This window comes from Aquila chrysaetos, chromosome 3 (genome assembly GCF_900496995.4).
Source record: "Aquila chrysaetos chrysaetos chromosome 3, bAquChr1.4, whole genome shotgun sequence".
Classification (NCBI taxonomy): domain Eukaryota; kingdom Metazoa; phylum Chordata; class Aves; order Accipitriformes; family Accipitridae; genus Aquila; species Aquila chrysaetos.
In genome coordinates, this window is record NC_044006.1 from 56653507 (window position 1) to 56674247 (window position 20741).

At 38.1% G+C, this 20741-nt stretch overlaps 1 protein-coding gene across 3 annotated transcripts in view; it reads left to right on the forward strand.

Moving 5' to 3' along the window:
- Window positions 1-20741, forward strand: part of LOC115338894 (macrophage mannose receptor 1-like) — a 35605-nt gene that overhangs the window by 845 nt on the left and 14019 nt on the right. For all 3 annotated transcript variants that reach the window (XR_005932022.1, XM_030007935.2, XM_041122200.1), the window contains exons 2-19: window positions 1211-1612; window positions 2783-2956; window positions 4482-4640; window positions 5506-5619; window positions 6102-6236; window positions 7074-7256; window positions 8899-9056; window positions 9725-9838; window positions 10177-10292; window positions 10594-10742; window positions 13074-13273; window positions 14594-14721; window positions 15359-15446; window positions 16678-16822; window positions 17820-17855; window positions 17976-18151; window positions 18750-18817; window positions 20437-20537. Coding sequence is in view for 2 of the 3 variants with exons in the window: in XM_030007935.2 (XP_029863795.1) it covers window positions 1211-1612; window positions 2783-2956; window positions 4482-4640; window positions 5506-5619; window positions 6102-6236; window positions 7074-7256; window positions 8899-9056; window positions 9725-9838; window positions 10177-10292; window positions 10594-10742; window positions 13074-13273; window positions 14594-14721; window positions 15359-15446; window positions 16678-16822; window positions 17820-17855; window positions 17976-18151; window positions 18750-18817; window positions 20437-20537 (2646 nt within the window). In the remaining variant the exon portion in view is untranslated. The remainder of the gene's footprint in view (window positions 1-1210; window positions 1613-2782; window positions 2957-4481; window positions 4641-5505; window positions 5620-6101; window positions 6237-7073; window positions 7257-8898; window positions 9057-9724; window positions 9839-10176; window positions 10293-10593; window positions 10743-13073; window positions 13274-14593; window positions 14722-15358; window positions 15447-16677; window positions 16823-17819; window positions 17856-17975; window positions 18152-18749; window positions 18818-20436; window positions 20538-20741) is intronic.

Genomic DNA, 20741 nt, shown 5'->3' on the forward strand with positions numbered 1-20741 from the left:
TAAGGTTCAGTCCTTTTAGCTTTGTAACTCCTGAGTAAAACTGCTATGGATTGCCTCAGAGTATGTGGTGTTTTTTTAATCGCCCATGGTATCACTGCAGGCCAGAATAATTGGTGTACTGTATATTATCAACTAAATTGATTTCAACTTTTTGCAGGATTTTTATGAAATTTGCAGGATTTAATGAAATTTCTTTAGCTTTTAAAATACATTTTAATTAAATATGAAGCCCAGTGATCAAGAGATGTGTCAGGGACCAAAATTGATTATGAATCCCACCAGCTTTGGAGGGAAATACAACCAGGTGGGTCACAAAGTACACCACAAAGCAGCAGAGCAAATTCACAGGCATGATTCACTACTGCTACTGACAAACTCGCTGTAGGACTGAAATTAGCTCAGCTACTTCTACTTCACACTGGAGCCAACATGGTAGACATGATCAGAGAAACTACCTGGAAAGCTAGGGACCTGATTTCTATTACAGGTGGATCTTCTTACTTCCACCAGCCTTTCCACACTGCCAAGTGGTGGTCAGATGCCACTACTACCCAGTCCTTTCTGCTTTCTCAGACTCCGATTGGTTTCCCAATGTCATTCCTAATTTTACATTGTAATGGCTCATAGTAGGTACTGCAGGTCTTGTAGGTCAGCAAGGCCAATTAGCCCAGAGTACCTACCCCCTGTGAGGCCCAGACATGTTCACCCATATTTATACAGGGAAAAGGAAAGGAAATGTGGATTTGGGAGTGTGAAGACAAATGGCTTAGCAAAGACAACTGTGACCCCGCTAGGAGACCTGTAAGATCTGGCAGGGTGAGGAAAGTTTGTAGAGATCGGAGGTCTACAAGGCCATGCATCTGAGGACAGATGGAAACAGGGTAACGGTAATAGCAGTGTGGTTGAGGGAATTCATGTGACTGATGTAAATCAATCCAACAAGCTGTGCTCAGCTCTGCTGATGCTGCTGACTGCCATTAATCCACAGTATGGTGACATATAATAATGAAATACATATCCTATCATCTACTTTATTGCTTTTTAATCAGTAAAATTGATGTTGCACTGGACTATTCAAGAACATCATGTTTTTGTCTGATATGAATGCAATAACTTTTTGTTCACGTGAATGGGAAGCAGAATCATGTCACATATGCACTATACATATATTCTGTATTAACCATTTACTATGTATTGTTTTGTTTTACAGACATTGAAACATTTTTAATATATAATAAAGTCAACAAGCTCTGTCTTCAGGCGTCTATCGCGCAGTCAGTTAGAACTGCCACTTGCCATCAAGACAATGAATCACAAAAATTCAGATGGATCACTGATCATCAGCTCATGAGTGTAAGACTGAATCTATGCCTGGGGGTGCCATTGAAGGAGGATCATGCTGTGATCAGCCTGTATCCATGTAATCGAACAAGTGAGCTGCAGTGGTGGGAATGCAGAAATGAAAGCATCCTTGCAATCCAAGGAGAAGATTTGTTTTTCAGCCCTGGCAATGAAGAACATGATAATGTTTTGTTAAAGAAGGGGCTGAGTGCAAAGAATAAGTGGAAGATCTATGGGGCCATGGATGTTTTATGTTCCCGGGGATATGAAGGTACAGAAAATTCATTCTTTCATCTTTGCACTAATTTCTTTGTGAGTATTAGAGTGTTTTGGATCTTTGGCTCTGACCATTCTGATTCCTTCAGCGACCATTAGTGTTTTAGAAAATCGGTATACTGAGGGAGTTAGCCTTGACTTTAACGTCATATTTATGGCCAAGTATGTATTATATACATATTTTATATATATATTTATATATTATATAATACACACACTATTTTGGTGTATGTATCATAGTATATTAGTATTACAAGTATTATAAGTATCACATATATTCTATATTCTCTAAATATATATTATATATTAGTATATACATACTTACTTACTCTTACACTATATATGTTTTCTCTGAAGTCACTATTTCTCACCGTACTGTGTCACTACATTGTTAATAGAGATTATAAACACTGATAAGTTTCTTATACAGCAACATGGAAATGAAATTGCATCCTCAAGAAAGAAGCACAATACGGGTGAGCTAAGAAAGGGCTGGAAGTACCAGTGTAGGCAGAGGAAGTGCAGCTTTTGTGACTCAGCAGATGAGGATGCTCATGGAATAATTATAATTACCGGTGCAATTACCTTTTATGATTAGCTGAAGTCTGATTGTTCTGAATGGCTTTCCCACATCCAGAATGAATATTCTAAAAACCACATCGCAGGATATTTGAAGTACTAAACTCTGAGCCTTGCATGTGGGAGCTGCTCCACTGTATGTGAGATACTTAAATGGTCACTGGAATAAAAACACAGACAGATTGTCTAACCTGATGTTTACTTTTTCCAGGAAGTAGGACTTGTAAATATTAGTTCATCCTTTTGCACTTTTTATATAAATCTTAACATTGTTTAAAATAGTAGTATCTTAGGGTAGAGCTCTGGAACCTTATTAAGTTTGTAAAAGCGTTTTGGTCAGAACAAAAATCTAGTTGTAGACTTCATCTGTGAAATATTACATTGCATTAGAATAGCACTGCTCTAAAATGTATGTCAGCAGCTTAAGTCTGAAAAAGTGTTGAAATGAATTTTGTTATGGTTATGGGAAAGGTAACATGGAAAGCACTTTGAGATGCACTTCAGCTATTAGCATAGGCTTCACGTTTTTCACGGTTTACACTCATTTATTGTTTTCCGTACTATCTTTATCATTTTGCCTTCTCAGAGACCTTTACACTGCTAGGAAATGCCTTCGGGGCACCCTGTGTATTCCCTTTCATGTACAATAAGCAATGGTACGCTGAGTGCACAAATGCTGGCCGCTCAGATGGCTGGCTCTGGTGTGCAACCACTGCAGACTATGACACAGACCAGCGATATGGATTTTGCCCATCAAAAGGTAAGTTACCTGTTCCCACACAGTTCCCCTCAGTGTGGTATTGGCCAACCAGCACTAGCAGAATATGAGTATCTTTATAATAACACATAGTTTACAAGAACGTATTTTAGTATATGATGTATTGCCACATCCTGCAGCTCCTTACACAAGAAAAAAACACATTGCATAAAGATGTGGAGAAAAGCGTGATTAAAGAGTAAAACAGCACACAGTTCCCACCAATTGTGGGGGTGTTGCTGAGCAGCACGACAATTTCGAGCTCCTCACTGTTTCCCAGCCAGGATGTGTGCTGTCATCGTTGTACAACCCTTCTCTGAGGACCCCCGATGTGATGGATGTGGGCACAAAAATGAGTGCTGTAGGAAGATTAATGATGAAGTTAACATTTCAGTCTGCATGATTCTCGTGTGAATATTTTTTTTACTTAAGTGGAATGTGTCCTTTTATCCATGCTATTAAGCCCTATTCATATTGCCTGGGAAGCTGCCTTTCCACCCCTTCTGACAGCTGCCTCCCATCCCTGGCATTTCTCTACCACTTCAATCAATTTCTGAAAACCGTCTTCCATTTCTGTGGTCACTTCCCCCTCCATCTCCTTTTATGACCTTGTTCTTGACAGGGGAGCTTTGCATTCAAGGCGTTGAAGACTCCTCCTGACACTTCTCAGCTTTCCCCTATATTCCTCCCCATTGCTCCTGTTCAAAATTGTGTCTTTTATTATTAAAACGCCCCTTTATTCCAGTTGATTCAAAATGTGCTTTTGGTGTGGTTCAAATCCATAGTCAAATATGCTTTCCAGGTCCCTACAAAGATACCTAGGACACTGAGCCCAAAAGGCATGTGGCATAGAGTGAATGAATAATTTTCAAAGCTTTTCAAAGCCAGTCCCAGCTCTCTGTTCTTTTTTAAATTCAGCTTCATACTGACTTTTGGGAATGATCAAATACCTGATTCAATTCTGCATTGTGCTTGATAGAGCATGTATAGATCTTCAACAGACAAAAGACGCAAAGGTAATCGGAAGAGGAGCACAGTGCAGCTTGGCACCATTGCAGTGCCCGGGCTCTGAAGCTGTGTGACAGGCACATCCAGGAGCTCTTTGCAGCGGGGGGATTTATCCAAGAACTGATTTGATGCTAAATTCAGGTCTAGAGCTGGTGCTCAGAGCTCTCAGTGAGAACAGCTGTCCAGAAAGAGAAGGAGGAGATGTTGCATATCTTTTTATAGATTTCACTAGGATTTCTGCCACAGCACTCCATGCAATATATTTTTCTATGCAATCACTTCCCTTGTAGTAATTCCTGAATTAGGTATTTTCATGGAACAGGAGGCAATATTTTCCAGCTCTACCTGTTTACAGGCCTTAACTTCATCCTTACCCATCCTGCTCATAACATTTTCAGTGCTCTTGAAAGAACAGCACAGGTGACATTTAATGAGAATGCCATGCATAATGAGAACCTGCAACTCATTTTTCTGTGGGTAAGTTTTACTATCACCCCCAATATAATTATTTTCTCCACAGATAAAGACACCACCTGGACTATAGATCTGTTAACAAATGTCCACTACCAAATAAACTCTGAATCAGCTCTCACGTGGCACCAAGCCAGGAAGAGCTGTCAGCAGCAAAATGCAGAATTATTGAGTATCACGGATATTCATGAACAAACATACCTTAAAGGTAAGGAAGTAAAGCAAACTCTGACTTACATTCAGGATCTGTTCAGTCCATCATCACAGCTAAGGAATATTTAGTATGGGTTTGGCTAATGTCTATGGACCTAAATATGCACAAGTAAGTACACAAAATCTTTTAGAATTTGCAAGTTCACATCAAAATCACTGCCAAGTTTAAACAGAATTCAAGGTATTCCAGCATTCTGCAAGTGTAACAGTTTGACTTTCTATTTAAAAAACAAAAATCTGAAAGGTAAATGAGTTTCATCTTTGGTTAAAAGGAATCTTTAAAACAAATTGAAAATAAGAGAAAAGAGATATTTTTGTGCCAAAAGAAAGATGTGTTTTGTGTCAAATGTAGCTTGACGTCTGAGTTTTTCATTTATTTGACAAACTGAAAACCATCAGTTATTCATAGATCCCAAATTGCGGCTCTACCTGCCCATATATTGCTGGAGGAATGGTATGGAAGAATCTCTCTCCTGTTATTATTAATGATGAATGTAACTTCTAAGAGCTTTATTATTGTTTATACTTACACCGTACCAATATTTCTGCTTAAATAAATTGTGTTGTACAGAATTTAGCCCATTCTACAGAAACACCTTCATTTTGGATACTCTCTGTGGCATCTCATCTGTGCTCATCTTGCATTAGGTGATATGATTAGGTGATGGGGGGGTGGTGGTGTTTGTTTGCTTTTTACAGAAATCAAAAGCTTCAGCATATTTCAATTTATCAGGTATCTCAGACCTAAAGATATTTGTAGTTAGATATTTAAGAACTGTAAGTCTTCCTAGAGACATGACTAATGACTTGCTAATAAAAAAGTGATTTATAAAATTGTTTATCTTCCTTTGGTTTCTTAGAGTTAACAGAAGGTACAGATTCTGCACTGTGGATTGGACTTAACAGACTGGACTTGAGGAGTGGATGGCAGTGGATTGGAGGCAGCCCTTTCCAGTACTTAAACTGGGCTCCAGGTAGCTGTGACTTTGTTTGATTGTGTATTTCCGAAGAAAAAATATACATGCCTCAAATACTGCTTTAAATTCTATTATCAGATAGATATGCCATGAGATACGTATTTTAGCTTTTCTTCTTTAGCTTTAGAAAAACCTTTTTTTTCTACAGTAATATAAGCCAGAAACTTCTATGTATTGCAAAAATATTTTAGCTCTGAAAGCAGTACTGTCTTTCACAAAAATATACTGTCTTCCACTTGTTGTCTCTAGCAACAAAACCATGAGGGGGTTAGATGTTCATATCCACATAAATTATACTACATTTCATACAGACATTCCCGCTACCAGAGACCTACCTCAGTTCTTGCCAAAGCTGGGGAAGACGTAATCTTTGGGGGTCTCACTTCAGCCAGCAATCATTTCTCCTGTGCATTTTAGAGCTTAGAGCTATATTTGCCTTTCAGAAAAATTCACTTTTTTTTCCTGTACCTTTCCCAAAGGAAGCCCTTCTCCAGAATCTGGAAAACTCTGTGCAGTTTTGAATCCTGAAACAAAAGCTAAATGGCAAAATTGGGAATGTGATCAGAAACTCGGTTACATTTGTAAGAAAAGAAACTTTACTTTGGTTGCCTCAGGTATGGTGATATATGTTGATAATTGAAAGTAGAAGCTGTTAACTGAATTGCTTGGCATTCACATTGAGAAGAATGAGCAGGAGAATTTCATTAGAAATAAAAACTATTTCTTGTTTATCTGGTTTGCTTTCTACAACCATTGCACCCTTTCTAGGCTCATCTCCAGTCCCACAACACACAGAATGAAATAGGTAAAAGCAAAGAACATCCAACCTGTCCCATCTGTCCGTGTTTTGGTAGTCACCTCTCCCCTTTGAATACACACCCTGCTGAATGTGAAAAGGGACAACAAACCAAAAATTATTTTTCTGAAGAGGGATGTTAGTAAAAATAAGCGAAAGGAAGAAAGATTGACACATTGCAAAGATTAAAGATATTTTAAGTGTATAAAGATATCCCTGTTGGTGTTTTCCTATGTATATGTCTAGTTGTGAATCTGTCTAGATGACTTTTATTCTATCAATATACTTAATCTTTTAAAAATTCATAAGCATTTTATGTTAGGTGCAGATAATTTCTGATTTCTGTTATCTGACAAATACGTACTAAGTAATACAGAAGCTCTTGAAATTAATACGTTAGTGTATTTGTTACAGACATTTGACTATAAAGAACCTTAGAATTTGTATTAAAGTTTTCCTTTTCCAAGCTAAAAAATCCAGATTTAGAATCATATTTATGTTTACTGTATTTTGTGTCCATCATTTCCTTATAATGAGAATTTCCGAAGAAAATTCTTAGTTTAGAACTTTTGCACAGAGTAAGTGAAAATATTTTCAGTGTCATGTCCCTTGCATGGCATTTGAACTCCTCTAAAACACTGGTATTTGTTCCTAGGTGACACTGGGCCTGTTACTTGCCCAGATGGATGGGTACCGTACATAGATCACTGTTACAAGATCTTCAGGGAGACCAAAGGATGGGAAGAAGCTTTGACCTCTTGTCAGAAGGAAGGGAGTCACCTGGCCAGCATCCAAAGCCTTGAGGAGCACAGCTTTCTGGTGTCTCGGCTTGGGTACAGTGAGTGTTTCCAGGGGGCGCTTTTGCCTTTGTCTGCATGTAAGAAGCACCAGCTAGCTGAATTGAGATGTAGTAATTGTATTAACATGAAACACTGCAGCCAAAGAGGTGCAAGGAGCCGGAGGTCCAGTGGCGTTAGGCTGGTGCAGTGCTCTCCCTCCTGCTTCAAAACAGATGCCACCTTCGGTGCTGCAACTTGCAGACTTACTCAACTCTCTTGACTTGTGCTTTGCTTTGCACGAGGGTAGAAGGACATCAGTCATCCCAGTGAGAAGCTTTCTTAGTGAAAGGATTATGAAATATAACTTCCACTTTGCAAGAGTGCTTTTTATGGAAAACCAACATATTTGTACTGCTTTCTATGCATTTGGGGAACTTATAGTGTGGCTCTAAGCCATTCTCCACATCTTGTGGTCAACCAGCACCCAGATCAGCAAGTTCACAGCTCTCTCCAGAAGTGATGGAAGGAACCTACTAAAGAAAAGTTTAGCTCTCTGCACTGCCAGACGGAAAAGATCAGCAAAGCTAGCCAAGGTGATTTCCAGGCAGCAAGCTGTGGAATTGCCTGGGCTGCCTAAAGAGTCGTACTCAGGTCACTGGATCTAACATGTCAGCATGGTCTTGCCATGGCCTTTTTAATATTCCTGGCAGAAACGTGAGGAGTCTGTAGATATGTTGCTACTTTTTGCCCCTGTTAACTATTTGCTTTTTTTTTCGTGCTTAGGGGTAGTGAAAGCCTTAATTAACTATTGAAAAAGTGAAAGATATTCGAGACAGCAAAAATTCTTTCTTCAGAAAGAGTAATTTGTCTGCTTAGTGTCCAACCATACAGGGAGATATTTTTTGTTTCTTATACTTTTTGATTCTGATATCATACCCCAGTTTAGAGACTACTGAAGAAATTGTGAATATCCTTCCATATCTTTCTTTCTTTCTTTCTCATTTTTGTGAATGGTGCCTAAATTTACCTTTCATTTTCCTTGCTTTCCTTTCGTTAAGAATGCTTAAAACCATAGGATCGTATACTGGTTTAGGCCAGAAGGAACCCTGGAGGTCATTTGGTCTAGCCCTGGCTTGGAGCAGGGCCAGCCTCAAAGTTAGATCTGGTTGCTGACAGCCTTCCCCTTCTGAGTTTTGAATGTTGTCAAAACTCTGATTTTACTTACTGCCTAAACAGTTGATCTAGGGCGGGGCAGCTGGGCTTAGGGGTTTTCTCTGTTTTTTCCATTTTGTTGAAAGAAGCTTAAAACACTCATGCTTCAAGTTACATGAAAACAGTATTTTAAAATCTGACCAGTGCAACCGAACCTAAAAAGTATTATTCACACAGTTCTATCATACCAATATAGTGTTTTAGCATTAGGCTGGTAATTTACTCTTCTCCCACTGCTATGAGGAAGAGAAGCAAAATTTTTTGATCCAGTGCAGGGATTTCATTACAGCCTAGTTTTCCAAAGCATACTGTCTTTATGCTAATATTTATGTGAAAATATTAATTTATAAAATGATCATGCAATGCACTAAATACTTCTATATTTCGTAAGTTTATGAAAGGGATTATATGTTCTAGAGCTTGAGGGTGCTGTGAAAAGGATGCAGTGGCATAAGAGGTCTTTTCTAGTCCTGTGTTTCCATGTTTCAGAGCCAACAGACAAGCTATGGATTGGACTGAATGATCATAAGGTTCAAATGTATTTTGAATGGAGTGATGGTATGCCAGTGACATACACAAAATGGCACCTGGGAGAGCCATCCACCACAAACAACAGGCCAGAAGATTGTGTACTGATCAAGGGCCAGGTAACATTATTCAATACATATTTTACTTTACTATTGAAACTACCTTCTTAATAAAAGAATAAAGTGCCCTGTTATTTCAGCAGCTGGCTAGGGCCAGAAAAAGGGATGTGGGGACAAAGGATGAGATTAAATATGACCTTTCATTTAAAAAAAAAAGAAAAAATAAAATGAAAGAGTTACTGCATCACTGACGAGATTGTCTCTTTAAGTTCATCTGAAAGTCACCAATGAAATCATTAGGGCTATAAAACAGGTCTCTGAATGTAGTTTGAGTACATTCTCCTGCTCCTTTTCCTCTGGTGGTAATGGTGTCATGTGGGGCTCCCCACTGCCTCCTTTGTGCCTGCTCATTTGCCCATCCCTGCATGGCACAACTGCCTGTGCAGGGTCCTGCAGAAGAGGTCAGGGACCAGCTCCCTGCACCCTCATCCCTTCTTATCACTGCCAGCCGTAGCTGTACTACTATAGCCCAGTCTCCTATTTCACTGGATGTGAGCAGATTTATTTTTGTTATCAACTAGGGGAATTGGATCAGGAAAAATAATATTTCTGTTTCAAAATGAAAGGAGAAAGAAAATGAATAGTTTTCATTATAAAGAAAGAGCTTATTAATTTTCTTTAGTATTCATCTTAATCTCATTGTTATTTCATTCTTTTTCCTGCCACAGGATGGCTATTGGGCAGACTATGTCTGTGAGAAGAAAGCTGGCTACATTTGTAAAAGAAAAGCTATATCACAAATAGTTAGAGAAAAGGAAATTACTGATGCAGGTTGCAAAAAAGTAAGTATATAAGAATGGAACATCAATTTCCCAGATCAAATAAGTAAGTACCTTGTCTGACAATCATCTAGAATTATTTATATTATTTATATTCTTTACATACAGGGTTTTTTTGTTTTTATTTATTATGAAGTTTCTCTCTCTCTCAGTTACTGAAAACTTTAGAAAACCTTTTACAGAAACTGCTTAGAAGGAATCTGTAATTTCACTGCAAATGTTTCTAATTCATAATATTAATGATTATTGTGCTTCATTCACTTTGAAATGGTATAGCTCACTTAATACATGATATCACAATTATTTAAAAGTGATATGGAAATCCCAAAATCATGTTACAGGGCTGGAGAAGATATGGGACCTACTGCTATTTTATTGGACATGTTTCAGCAACATTTTCAGAAGCAAACACTACTTGTGAAGGAGAAAAAGGTTACTTAGCCACAGTTGAAAATAGGTATGATAATAAATTTTCATTGTCTTTTACATAGGTCAAGGTTGTATGTTCTGAAAGATTTCTGGAAGTACAATTCTACCACCACATCAAACAGCAATTTAGCTAAGTTACGGATGAGGTCTCTAGTTGAACAACAAAAAATGCTCGCTTTTGTTTGTTGATGAGTCAGAATCCTATTGTAAGACCCTCTCCCCTAGTCTGCAGGAAGGAAAAGGATAAAAGGATTCATCATCAGATTAGACAAGTAGAATTTGGATAAATGACTTTGTTTTCACTTGCGTCTTTATGATCCCTTTTACAGGTATGAACAAGCCTATCTGACCAGCCTTGTCGGGCTGAGGCCTGAGAAATATTTCTGGCTTGGTCTCTCTGATGTGGAGGACCAAGGCACTTTCAGGTGGGCCAACGGTGAAGCAGTCTCCTTCACGCACTGGGATGCAGCAATGCCTGGTAGGTGCCGTGACAGTGGGTGGTAGGTGCTTTCTGAGGTCGTGGTCCCTATTTGCATTTGCATTGGCAAAGTCCTCTGAGTTTTATGCTTTAAGCTTTCAGTATATTTGACAAGAACTGGCAGTTCTCAAACCCCATCTTTTAACTTCAAAAGGAACAATTTGAATTGCAGTTTTATATTAGGACATCTGACATATTTACCCATAAGATTAACCTTTCAGCTCATCTTCACAAAGAGATAAACAGGAGTTACAGGAAGTTCCTGAGACTATTCCACACTCATCTGTCTAGTGGAAAAGTTAGCCTGGGAGAAGAGTCTGAAGCAGAGCAACTGTAACAAGGATTTTAAGTTAGAATTACAAAAATCACAGTATCAAAAATGATCATACCGTTATTATTTTTACTTATGATGCTAAGAAAACTGCATTCATGGGATCCTATTGTGCAGAAGCACAGAAAACAAGATTTCAAAATGCCATGAGGGAATCTGCTCTCCCCAAGATATACTATGTCCCTCCTAGTGATCATTTGTCTGAAAAGTTTCTCAAAAACATTCAGTGAGGTTACAAAATGTAAAATAAAATAAAAATAATAAAAAATTGTAAAAGACATAGGGTAATAAAACTTCTGTAAATGCCATGAGAAGAAAGCTTACCAGGGAGTCTATGGTGCCAGCAGATAATCAGAGTATAAAAGGAGCACTTGGAGATCAGTCTGGAATAGTGATGAAAAATTAGTTTCCTTGCATCTGTGTTCACCGAGGAAGAAAATGGGCTTTCTGTGCTGGAAAGTTTCTTTGTGAGGGTATGATTGGAGAGTCTATTTCAAGCTGAAATACCAACAGAATAGATTATGGAACAAATAGATGACCTGAAGAATAGCAAGTCAGGACTAATCACAGCTGCAAAAGCATCCAAGAGCTGTAAAAGTTACATTAAGTGAACTGTTTACTTTAATGTGTAACTACCTGCTAAAACTCCCTTGACAGCTAAGGGGTGAAAAAAGGCAAATTTGGTGCCAACATTTAAAATGTTTCCAGGGAGATGTGGGGGAATACAGACCAATGAGTCATTGGTAAATTAGCTGAATCCGTAATAAAGAATAAAATAAAGAAGATATAGTGGGAAAGATATATAAAATTCCTTGTGTAAAGGGAGGTCGTGCTCACAGATCTACTGGAGCTCCCCACAGGACCCAAAAGCATATGAATAAGGGAAATCTAGTTAGTGTGGTCTATCTCAATTACCAAAAACATTTCAGCTAATCTGACCTGACACGGGAAAGGTCTTGCATGAATAAAAATTTCGATCAAAAGGCAGAGAATGGAAGGTAGTTTTTTTTATGGGGGATATTTTTTACTGGAGAAGAGAGTTCACAATCAGAGTCCCTTAATGGTCTGCGCCAAAGCCCATGCTGTTGAACATATTTACAGACAATCTGGAAAAGGTGAAATAGTGAAGTGGCAAGATTTGCTCGTGATACTAAATTATTTCTGACAGTGAAGATGTGCCTGTGAGAAAACACAGGATGACCTCAGGAGAATAAGTGACTGAGCATGATCTGTAAAATAGTAGGTGAACTTTGATGCAGGCAGGGTGATGCTCACAGGAGTAAATATATGTCTTGAATTGACAAAATTATGGACTTATAGCTGACCAATTCATTTCAGGAGTCAGTTCTTGGCACCATGGTAGACAGGTCCATTAAACATCAGGTCTGTGCTCAACAGGAATCAAAAAGCAAAGAAAATGTTAAGAACACTTAGGAAGTTAATAAAGAACACAAATAGGCCATTTTATAAGCCCATTGTGTGCATTTGACTGCATCTTGTGTGATGTATGCACCTCTGGTTCCCTCTGAGAGAATATACTAAAATCACAGTAATCGTCATGGGATAAACTTTATCACATCTGTTGAGGTTTCCGTGCCTGCCCTATGTATGCACCAAGGGTTTTGTTTCCATCTATATGAAAATTACTAGTGACCAAGGTTACGCTACCTGATACAAAACAGGCTTAATGTAAGTAAGAATGAGGTCGTCACTTGAAAACACAGGTTTTCACTGTAAAAAAATCCCCCAACTTACTTTCTACCCATACAATTAATTATGCAGGACATTAAAAATAAAAAAAATAGGATCCCAAACTGATCATGACCTCCTCAAACAGAAAATACTACTCTTTGCCTGTGTGAAAACCATCTAAAATATAACTGCTATTCAAGTGTTGTTGTATGGCAAGAAGAGAATGTCCGCTGCTCAAAGATTTTAAGTAAGAATTAAACAATTTAGATTGTATAAAATATCCAACATCTTTTTTGTTTCTCATAAAGGAAGTAATCCAGGATGTGTAGCCATGACAACTGGGACTGCAGCTGGATTATGGAATGTTCTTGACTGTGAGACAAAGCAAAAATATATCTGTAAACAGTGGGCAAAGAGTGCAACAGCTCCACCTATTCCAACTACTGCTCCAGTCCCCACATGCCCCGAAGGCTGGGTATCAAACAGCCATAGTAGTTCCTGTTTTAAAGTAAGTGCCTAAATAGTTAAAGAAGAAGAAAGGCTTTGAACTGCTTGGGGGGGGAAGGAAGCGATATCTTCATTTTGCAATATGTGAGATTGGAAAAACCAAACTCCAAATGTCTTGGGGAATTATCCATAAGAGGGGAGAAACTAAGGAAGAAAGATAAGGTTGAAGGGACTGGACACAAGGGGAGGGAGAAGGACACAGGAAAGAAAATGAGGAAGTTTGTGCCCCAAGGGTTGAATGAATTGGAGCAGAATATGGAAAAGAGAAAAAAGGAAACAAGAAAGAACTTAATATTTGCAAAATTTTTGAGAGAACAATGTCAAAAAGCTGTATTAAACAGTAGGAGCAGCAAAGCTTGGCTGTTAGCGTGGCTCTTTATATCAGTTGTGGTCACTAGGTTGTGCAAAGATCCCATATTTATCTGAGGTGTGAGAGAGTTCAGGGAACAAAGTAGAGAAACAGTGAAATGTATCCACAAGCAGCACCATGCCCAAGGCTGGACTTTGCTAAGATAAGCACATTAACCCCCAAAATAAAGCATAAGAAATCACATGCAAAGTTAATTAAACCAGTGTTTATGAAGGACATTTATTAGAGAGTTTCTGATGCAAAGCTACAGATAACTCGTATTTGAAGTACACTCAGTTATGTCTGAGCAGGCATACAAAAGGACCTTGAACAAGAGATGAGGGTAATGTGCAAACATTGATTTGGGATCACGTAGAATAGAAATGTGTTAAGTAAGTGTGAAGTGTTAATATTTCTTATCACTTTATTGAATTAATGAGTCCTTCTCTTTTTATTATGTTATTTTTTTCATTCCTTTCAAAGTCAGCTGGAATGTTATTTACTTGGGCTCCTTTATTCCCAAGTCATCAGTTTTAGCTTTGGTCAAACTTGCGCTTATTCTTTGTTAAACTACCAAAATGTTAGACATCATATTGCAAATGTAAAGGGAGAGCTGTAAACCACCATGAGGTCATTCTTTTGCCTGTATCTTCAGACCCCTCCCAGGCCACTTTGCCTCTCCACCACAAGCACTCTCCTTTCCCTTCATCCAGAATGTGGCCTGGGCCCTCCTCCAGGTAAAACAAGTTAAAGGGAATTGTATTCCCCTCTAGCAATTCCTTCCCTTTGTCACTGCTACGCTAACTAGCTAGACAACTCTAGTGCAAAAATTTTATGAACAGAGTAATTAATTCTATTTCTTTTACGGACTTTTACTTGGCTTGTGTGAAACCTCATTTATAAGTGAGTGAGACTACGATTCTTTATTTTATTATAACACATATAATATGTTTTAAAGTAATTTCTCCATAGTGTTTTTACAGATCAAATATTAAAAAGAAGTCATGGCTTGAAGCTCGAGATTTTTGTAGACAAATAGGAGGGGATCTGGTCACCATTAACAGTAAAGAGGAGATACCGTTAGTAATAAGAGCAATGTAGTGAGTATCTGCTGTATGTTTATCTTACCAGATTTAAGAGACATTTCATATGAACAATTATGAATGTTCTTAGATGATTTCTGAAACATGAATCCCTCAAGAGCCAAAAAATCTGTGATACTTTGAAATTTTGTCTGCTCATGAATGTTTTTAACTGTTTCATGAAAAAAAGAGTTGTTTATATCCAGGAAATTAAAAAAACAAAAACCCTGTATCATGATTACTAGATATAATTTAGAAATACATGAAATTGTGGGGGGCGGTATTTTAGTAGGGTAGAAAACGTGACCAAGATATTTACTTTTGAGTCACCTTGAAGTAGGCAATGCTGAGACCATTTTCTGAATCTATGAAGGCATTTTCTAAGAAAACAGAACATAGAGGAAATACAGGATCAATACTGCTAATAAGTCTGATAAATAAGCCATTGCCACTGAGCCATAGAAATATTAGATATTTCTATGAAGAACATATGCGTCTGCATGCCCTTCACCAAAAGTAATAGGGTAATTGTTACAACTTCACTGCACTTTACAATGCACTCTAGAAAGTCTAATGATGTGTTTCTGGATGTTTTTTGTGTTGCTGTTTTTTGTTTTGATGTTTATACACTGCTCTGCCTTGCAATTTTTGTTAGTGCCACTCGCTGTAGCTTTCAAAGAGTTTGGCTCGGTATATTTTCCTTGAATCCAGATGAAGGATTTGCCTGGAGTGATGGGTCTCCAGTAAGTATTTTAATTTTTCATCAAATTTGTTTGCTTAAGATGTTATGGGGTTTGTACACATACTTTTTGGGTTTTTACTGTTATCCTCATCAATGAAAACACTAATCCTGCAAACATTTACATGGCTGTTAACCTTTATTATCATGAGTAAAATCACAGCAACACATTTGAATACATGGAAAACATCTGTACCTCATCAGAATCTGTAGCTTTCTGCACAGCATTCTAACATATTTTCTTTTCCAAGAATATAATATGAACTCCTAATGTCAGAACATAAAAATTAATCTTACTGGAACCTGTACCCTGTCTCTGGCAGTGGTCAGAAGCACCTTAAAAGCTAATCAAACAGCAAGCATATTTCCCAGTATATTCCTGCATCCCCCAGTAGGCGATGGCTCAGGGTCTTTCAGAACCTGAGCTCAGATCTATAATCTTAATTTATTTATTTCCATTAATTTATCCAGTCATGTAAATGTGTAAATATCCACAGATGTGTGAAATGTTCCTGCAGGATTCCACTGCCTATTACCTTCCCTTTACTCCTACTCTCTATTCCCCTTTTTTTAACCCAAGTAAGGACTTTTCCTCTTATCCTGTTGCACATTAGTTTCCATAAAATTTTTGGGAAGCAATCTTATCAAGAAGATAAGATTTTTGAAAATCCCGAGTTGGTTACATCAAATGGTTCTGCCCTCCCATTTGGATGTTAGTTTCTTCAGCGGAAACTCCACTAGGTTTTTAGGAGCTCCCAAAAGCCACACTCCCATCCTCATTAACCACAGGGAAGGGAAGGCGTGAATGCTGAATTGATGCACAATGTGGTCACTGCCACTGGACGGCTGTTAGAAAATGTAATTTTGAACCAGGTCACAGGTGATGAAGTGAGAACTAACTTGTCTGCACATGATTAGCATGAGTGGAATGGGGGTGAACTTCATAGCTAGGTGAAGTTCATTAGCAATAGTCCATTTGCCTGTTTCTATTCTGGCTGTGTCTAGGGCTTGAGGTGCAAACAAGAGGAAAAACCCTCCATGGCAAGACATTGATTGTCCACTGACATCATTGCCCCACCGTAAAAATTCTTATACCTATTGCTTTCCCTATATTTGCACCTCTTTTTAGTGAGAGACAGAATCTTTCAGACAAAACCAGTTTGTTTCTGTTTGCCAATGGAGAGTATGTCTACTGAAACAGATGAAAAGAGTAACAAAGATGATTTCTTCTATAGGTTAGGTACACAAACTGGGATGATAGCCCAAGAAATTCAGGAGGACGCAAGTTCTGTGGCGTACTCAATGGTGGGACTCATTCTAAGCGATGGTTTCTTTCAGTCTGTGAAGTACAGCTTGACTGGGTTTGTCAAATAAAAAAAGGTAGATTTACTCTAAACAAGAAGCTTAAATAACTTTATAAATAGTTGCTTTCTAATATAAGTTGCTGGAGAAAGACACAAAATTTTGAAGAACTGCTTTTTCCAAATGGACGTCAAGAGCATTGGGTAACATAATATAGGCCAGGATTTTTCACTGACAGATGATGAAAATAAATAAATTTATTTCTTCATGTAAATTAGGATGTATAAATAATCCATGTGTTTGCAAGGGTTTCATAGATTGCAAACTTTTTTAATATTAAGAAGCTTTTGCTTGTATTTTTGTAACGTAGGAAGTAAGGAGTTGTGAATTCCTTACAATACTGGTTTTTACACTAACACAGCTAAAGCTAAAAACCAAATACAATGTTTGTAGACCAAACACTTAGTGGTGCTCCAAGTTTTCCTTTGACATTATTCAGGACTCAACTGCTTTTGGAAAAGCAATGTTTCAAAGCAGTGGCATTTCTTCTTCTATCAGAACCAGAAATAACTCACAGTCAGTATATAAAGTCACATTTCCTTTTGCTTATGAATATTTGGGACTGAGAGAATTTTTTGATAGAGCTAAAGTAAATCTAGTGGAAATTTTCTCCCTCTTGATAAGAAGAGTCCTCTGGAGAATTATGGAATGTCTACTGATGGATCAGTAAAGAGGCTGTAAAACCAAAGTTTAAAGTGTTTCAGATAAATCTACTGTGACTTAGAGACTGGAAGAGCAATTTTCCCTTACATTGCTCTGTGCAGGAATGGGATCCAGCCAAAGCTATGACTTCGCTGATGTGAAGCACAGCTTATGATACAAAATTATAAGTAGATGACCATGCTTATTGCATAATGTCTAGCTGAAATGTGTGGTTAAGCCTGCCTTCTAGTCAATGGCAAAGGAGTGCAGTGACCTGCTCTGTTCCTCACTCTGCTCCTTGCAGTTAGTCACAAGCTACATCATAAAACACGCTACACAGATGTGTCACGCCTTCTATTCTCTTGTTTTGCAGGAGTGCCATTAAAATCTGAACCAACTGACACGTATGGTAGGTTTTTGCATACATTTAGTGATCTTTTTCATTATTTTTTTATGAAAATCGTTATTCTGAAACAAGCTTTTGTGTTCTACAGATACAGAATTTAAGGCTACCTTATTTATCTTCCAGCATATAAAACCACTGCAGATGGATGGGTCATATATGAAGATAGGCTATACTACATCAGCAAAGAATATGTCTCCATGGAAAAAGCCCAAGAGTTTTGCAGGATGAATTCTGCAGACCTGGCTGTTGTTAATAGTAATAGTGAGAGAAGGTTCCTACAGAGAGCGCTAAAAGAAAATGTAAGAATCATTTTAAGGAGACAGCCTAAACTAGAAATGCTTTTGATAATCTGCTTGCAAAACTTGAATTGCCTCAGAAGTAGAGCCATCGGCATTTTCACTAATGAAATCTGCCCGAGATGAGATCTATGAAATTTTCCCCAAACGTGCCCTTCGGTCCCAAGGGATTTGGTCTCTCCTGCTCTGTGCCAGCTGTGCTGAGGTGGTGAGGCAGGCCAGTGGGAAGAGTGATGTGGGAAGGTGCCAGGCTTGGGAAGTAGCTGGTGTGAGAGGGAGACTTGAGGTTGGCATTAGACGGTGCTGTAGTCCTCGAGGCGCAATGAAAGACGTGTACCAGTTTCTGACTCAAGATCTGCTTCTCTCCTACCCCATCCTAAGGGCCCTCAGTGCTGCAGGACTCGGCTCTGATGCTCCAGATAAAACTAGGCTTCTGTGCCTGAGTGCGTAAACACATGGCTGTGCTTAGCTGTAAGCACGTGCTTTACGGCTGTCAACTTCAGTGACTGCTCTGTGAACCTAATCAATGGCACATCCATTTGTGCTTGGTTTACATCAAAGATTTTTTTTTTTAAATTAAAATATTATTGTTCTGTTTTAGGAGGAATCCTGGAGTCAGTCAAGAGGATATTTCATTGGTCTAAAAGTGAGTCTTGATAAAAAGTTTAGGTAAGTTAAGATAATTGCTGCAGCTCCTACCATGTAGAAACAAATACGGTATTTTATGTAGCTGGAGGTACTAAATGTGTTGTTTTCAAGGACTGAAGGCAGTTCCACATAATGAGTGCAAAACAGAATGGAATAGTCCTAGAATATTCTAAAGTCCAATAGTTTTCCTCAAAAAGAAATAGGAAAAGAATATTTTTCTTGAGCAAACCCTTACCCAAAGAAATGCTTGGCAGCTGTACTCTCCATATACACTTTCTCAAGTTTCTTTCAAAGATTTGCCCCATAAATTGGAGCGATACTTTACTATGTTGGATTTTATACCTATAAACACCCACACACACTTAAAATATGCTCTATACCATAAAGCCTAGCTTTGTTATACTTTTATCTATATAACATAGCTTCAGAGAGGCCCTCCAGAATTAGGAAGATGTGGACAATGAGTACAAAAGCTGCTTCTGACAGAGATTTTTAAGGTAGCCTCTGCAAACTCCCATTCAAGGAGAAAAGTCAGCAGAAGTTTATAGTACAGTAAAATTAACAAGTATTGTGAAAAGACCAACACCCAAATAAACTCAAAACTGAAGTAAAAGATACTGAAGAGCTTGATACTGACACTGTCTGCTTTCCCATCTGCTGGTTAGGACACATCTGGGAGGTGAAAGATCATGCTTCTAATCTTGACCTGAAATAGGTTTAGAGGAGATTTGAATTTAACCTTTCTATTTTAATGCCACTGTTGAGTGTCTGTAAATCACTAACCTTGAAAAGGACAGAGGAGGAGTGGGGAGACAAGTTGGTAGTCACTGAGTCAGTGCATGATTCTAACCTCCTGATTTAGGACACAAATTAGGGAGACAGGGCATTGCTTGGGTCCAGTGAGCATCTCCTTTATTTAGATCAAGTGTATCATCAGAAGCCAGAGAGAGATGAGGGATCTGAGCTTGTTTCCGACTTCAGGCTGAATGACCTAAATTCTGAAATATTGATTAAAATGCAGTGCCAACCTCTTCTTCCTTCAATATCAATGTATTAAAGTAAAAAGTGCGTAAGCAAAAAGAAAAAATTTCAATTTTGATACTTTAGAAAGGGTGGTTTTAAAGCTGACAAAATGTCCATTAGTTTCCAGACACAAGACTTAATAGAAATAGCCTATGGAGATATTTATCTTCAGGGTAAAATCCACAGAAAAGTATTTTTGTCCTTGTTTGCATCTATGAAAACATCAGGAATGCTCAGACTGAGAAGAAGAATATGGACTAGGTGATACAATGAAATCAGTTAAGATAAATAAAACTTTTAATATTCTTCTCTGTATTACATGTTATGGCTAACGGAAAATATTTTCTGTTATTAAATGATGTCTGATCACTCCTGCCCATCAGTGGAAAATACGCTTGGTGTTTTCTTTTTCTATTTTGCAACCAGTAATATTTTACATAAATTTCTTCAAATTAGAATAATCAGGTAAGGAGAGGAAAATCTGTGTCAGTCCTTCCAGTTTTAGCCAGTTCTCATTAATGCTCATGGACCTTCTTAATTGTGAGATGTTAATTAGGATTCTCATCTCACAATTGAAGTGTATTGATTAATAACTCTTTGTATATCTTTTCTTTAAGCTGGATAGATGGGACTCCAGTAACCTATGTGGCCTGGGCTCCTAATGAACCCAACTTTGCAAATAATGATGAAAATTGTGTGGTAATGTTGTCAAAGCAAGGTAAGTAACAAGGCTAAACTATTAGATTTTACTTGTCTCTGCTTAGATTATAACTGATGCTGTCAAACTTCTGCTGTCAGCTGTCACACAATCTTTTATGGCTGTTTTCTGCAATTCATTTCCAGTGACAAGCCAGCAAGATGCAGTAACTGGCATAAGCACCAGTCACAGAAGTCTATGTCCTTAGAATGGGGAGATTTCAGT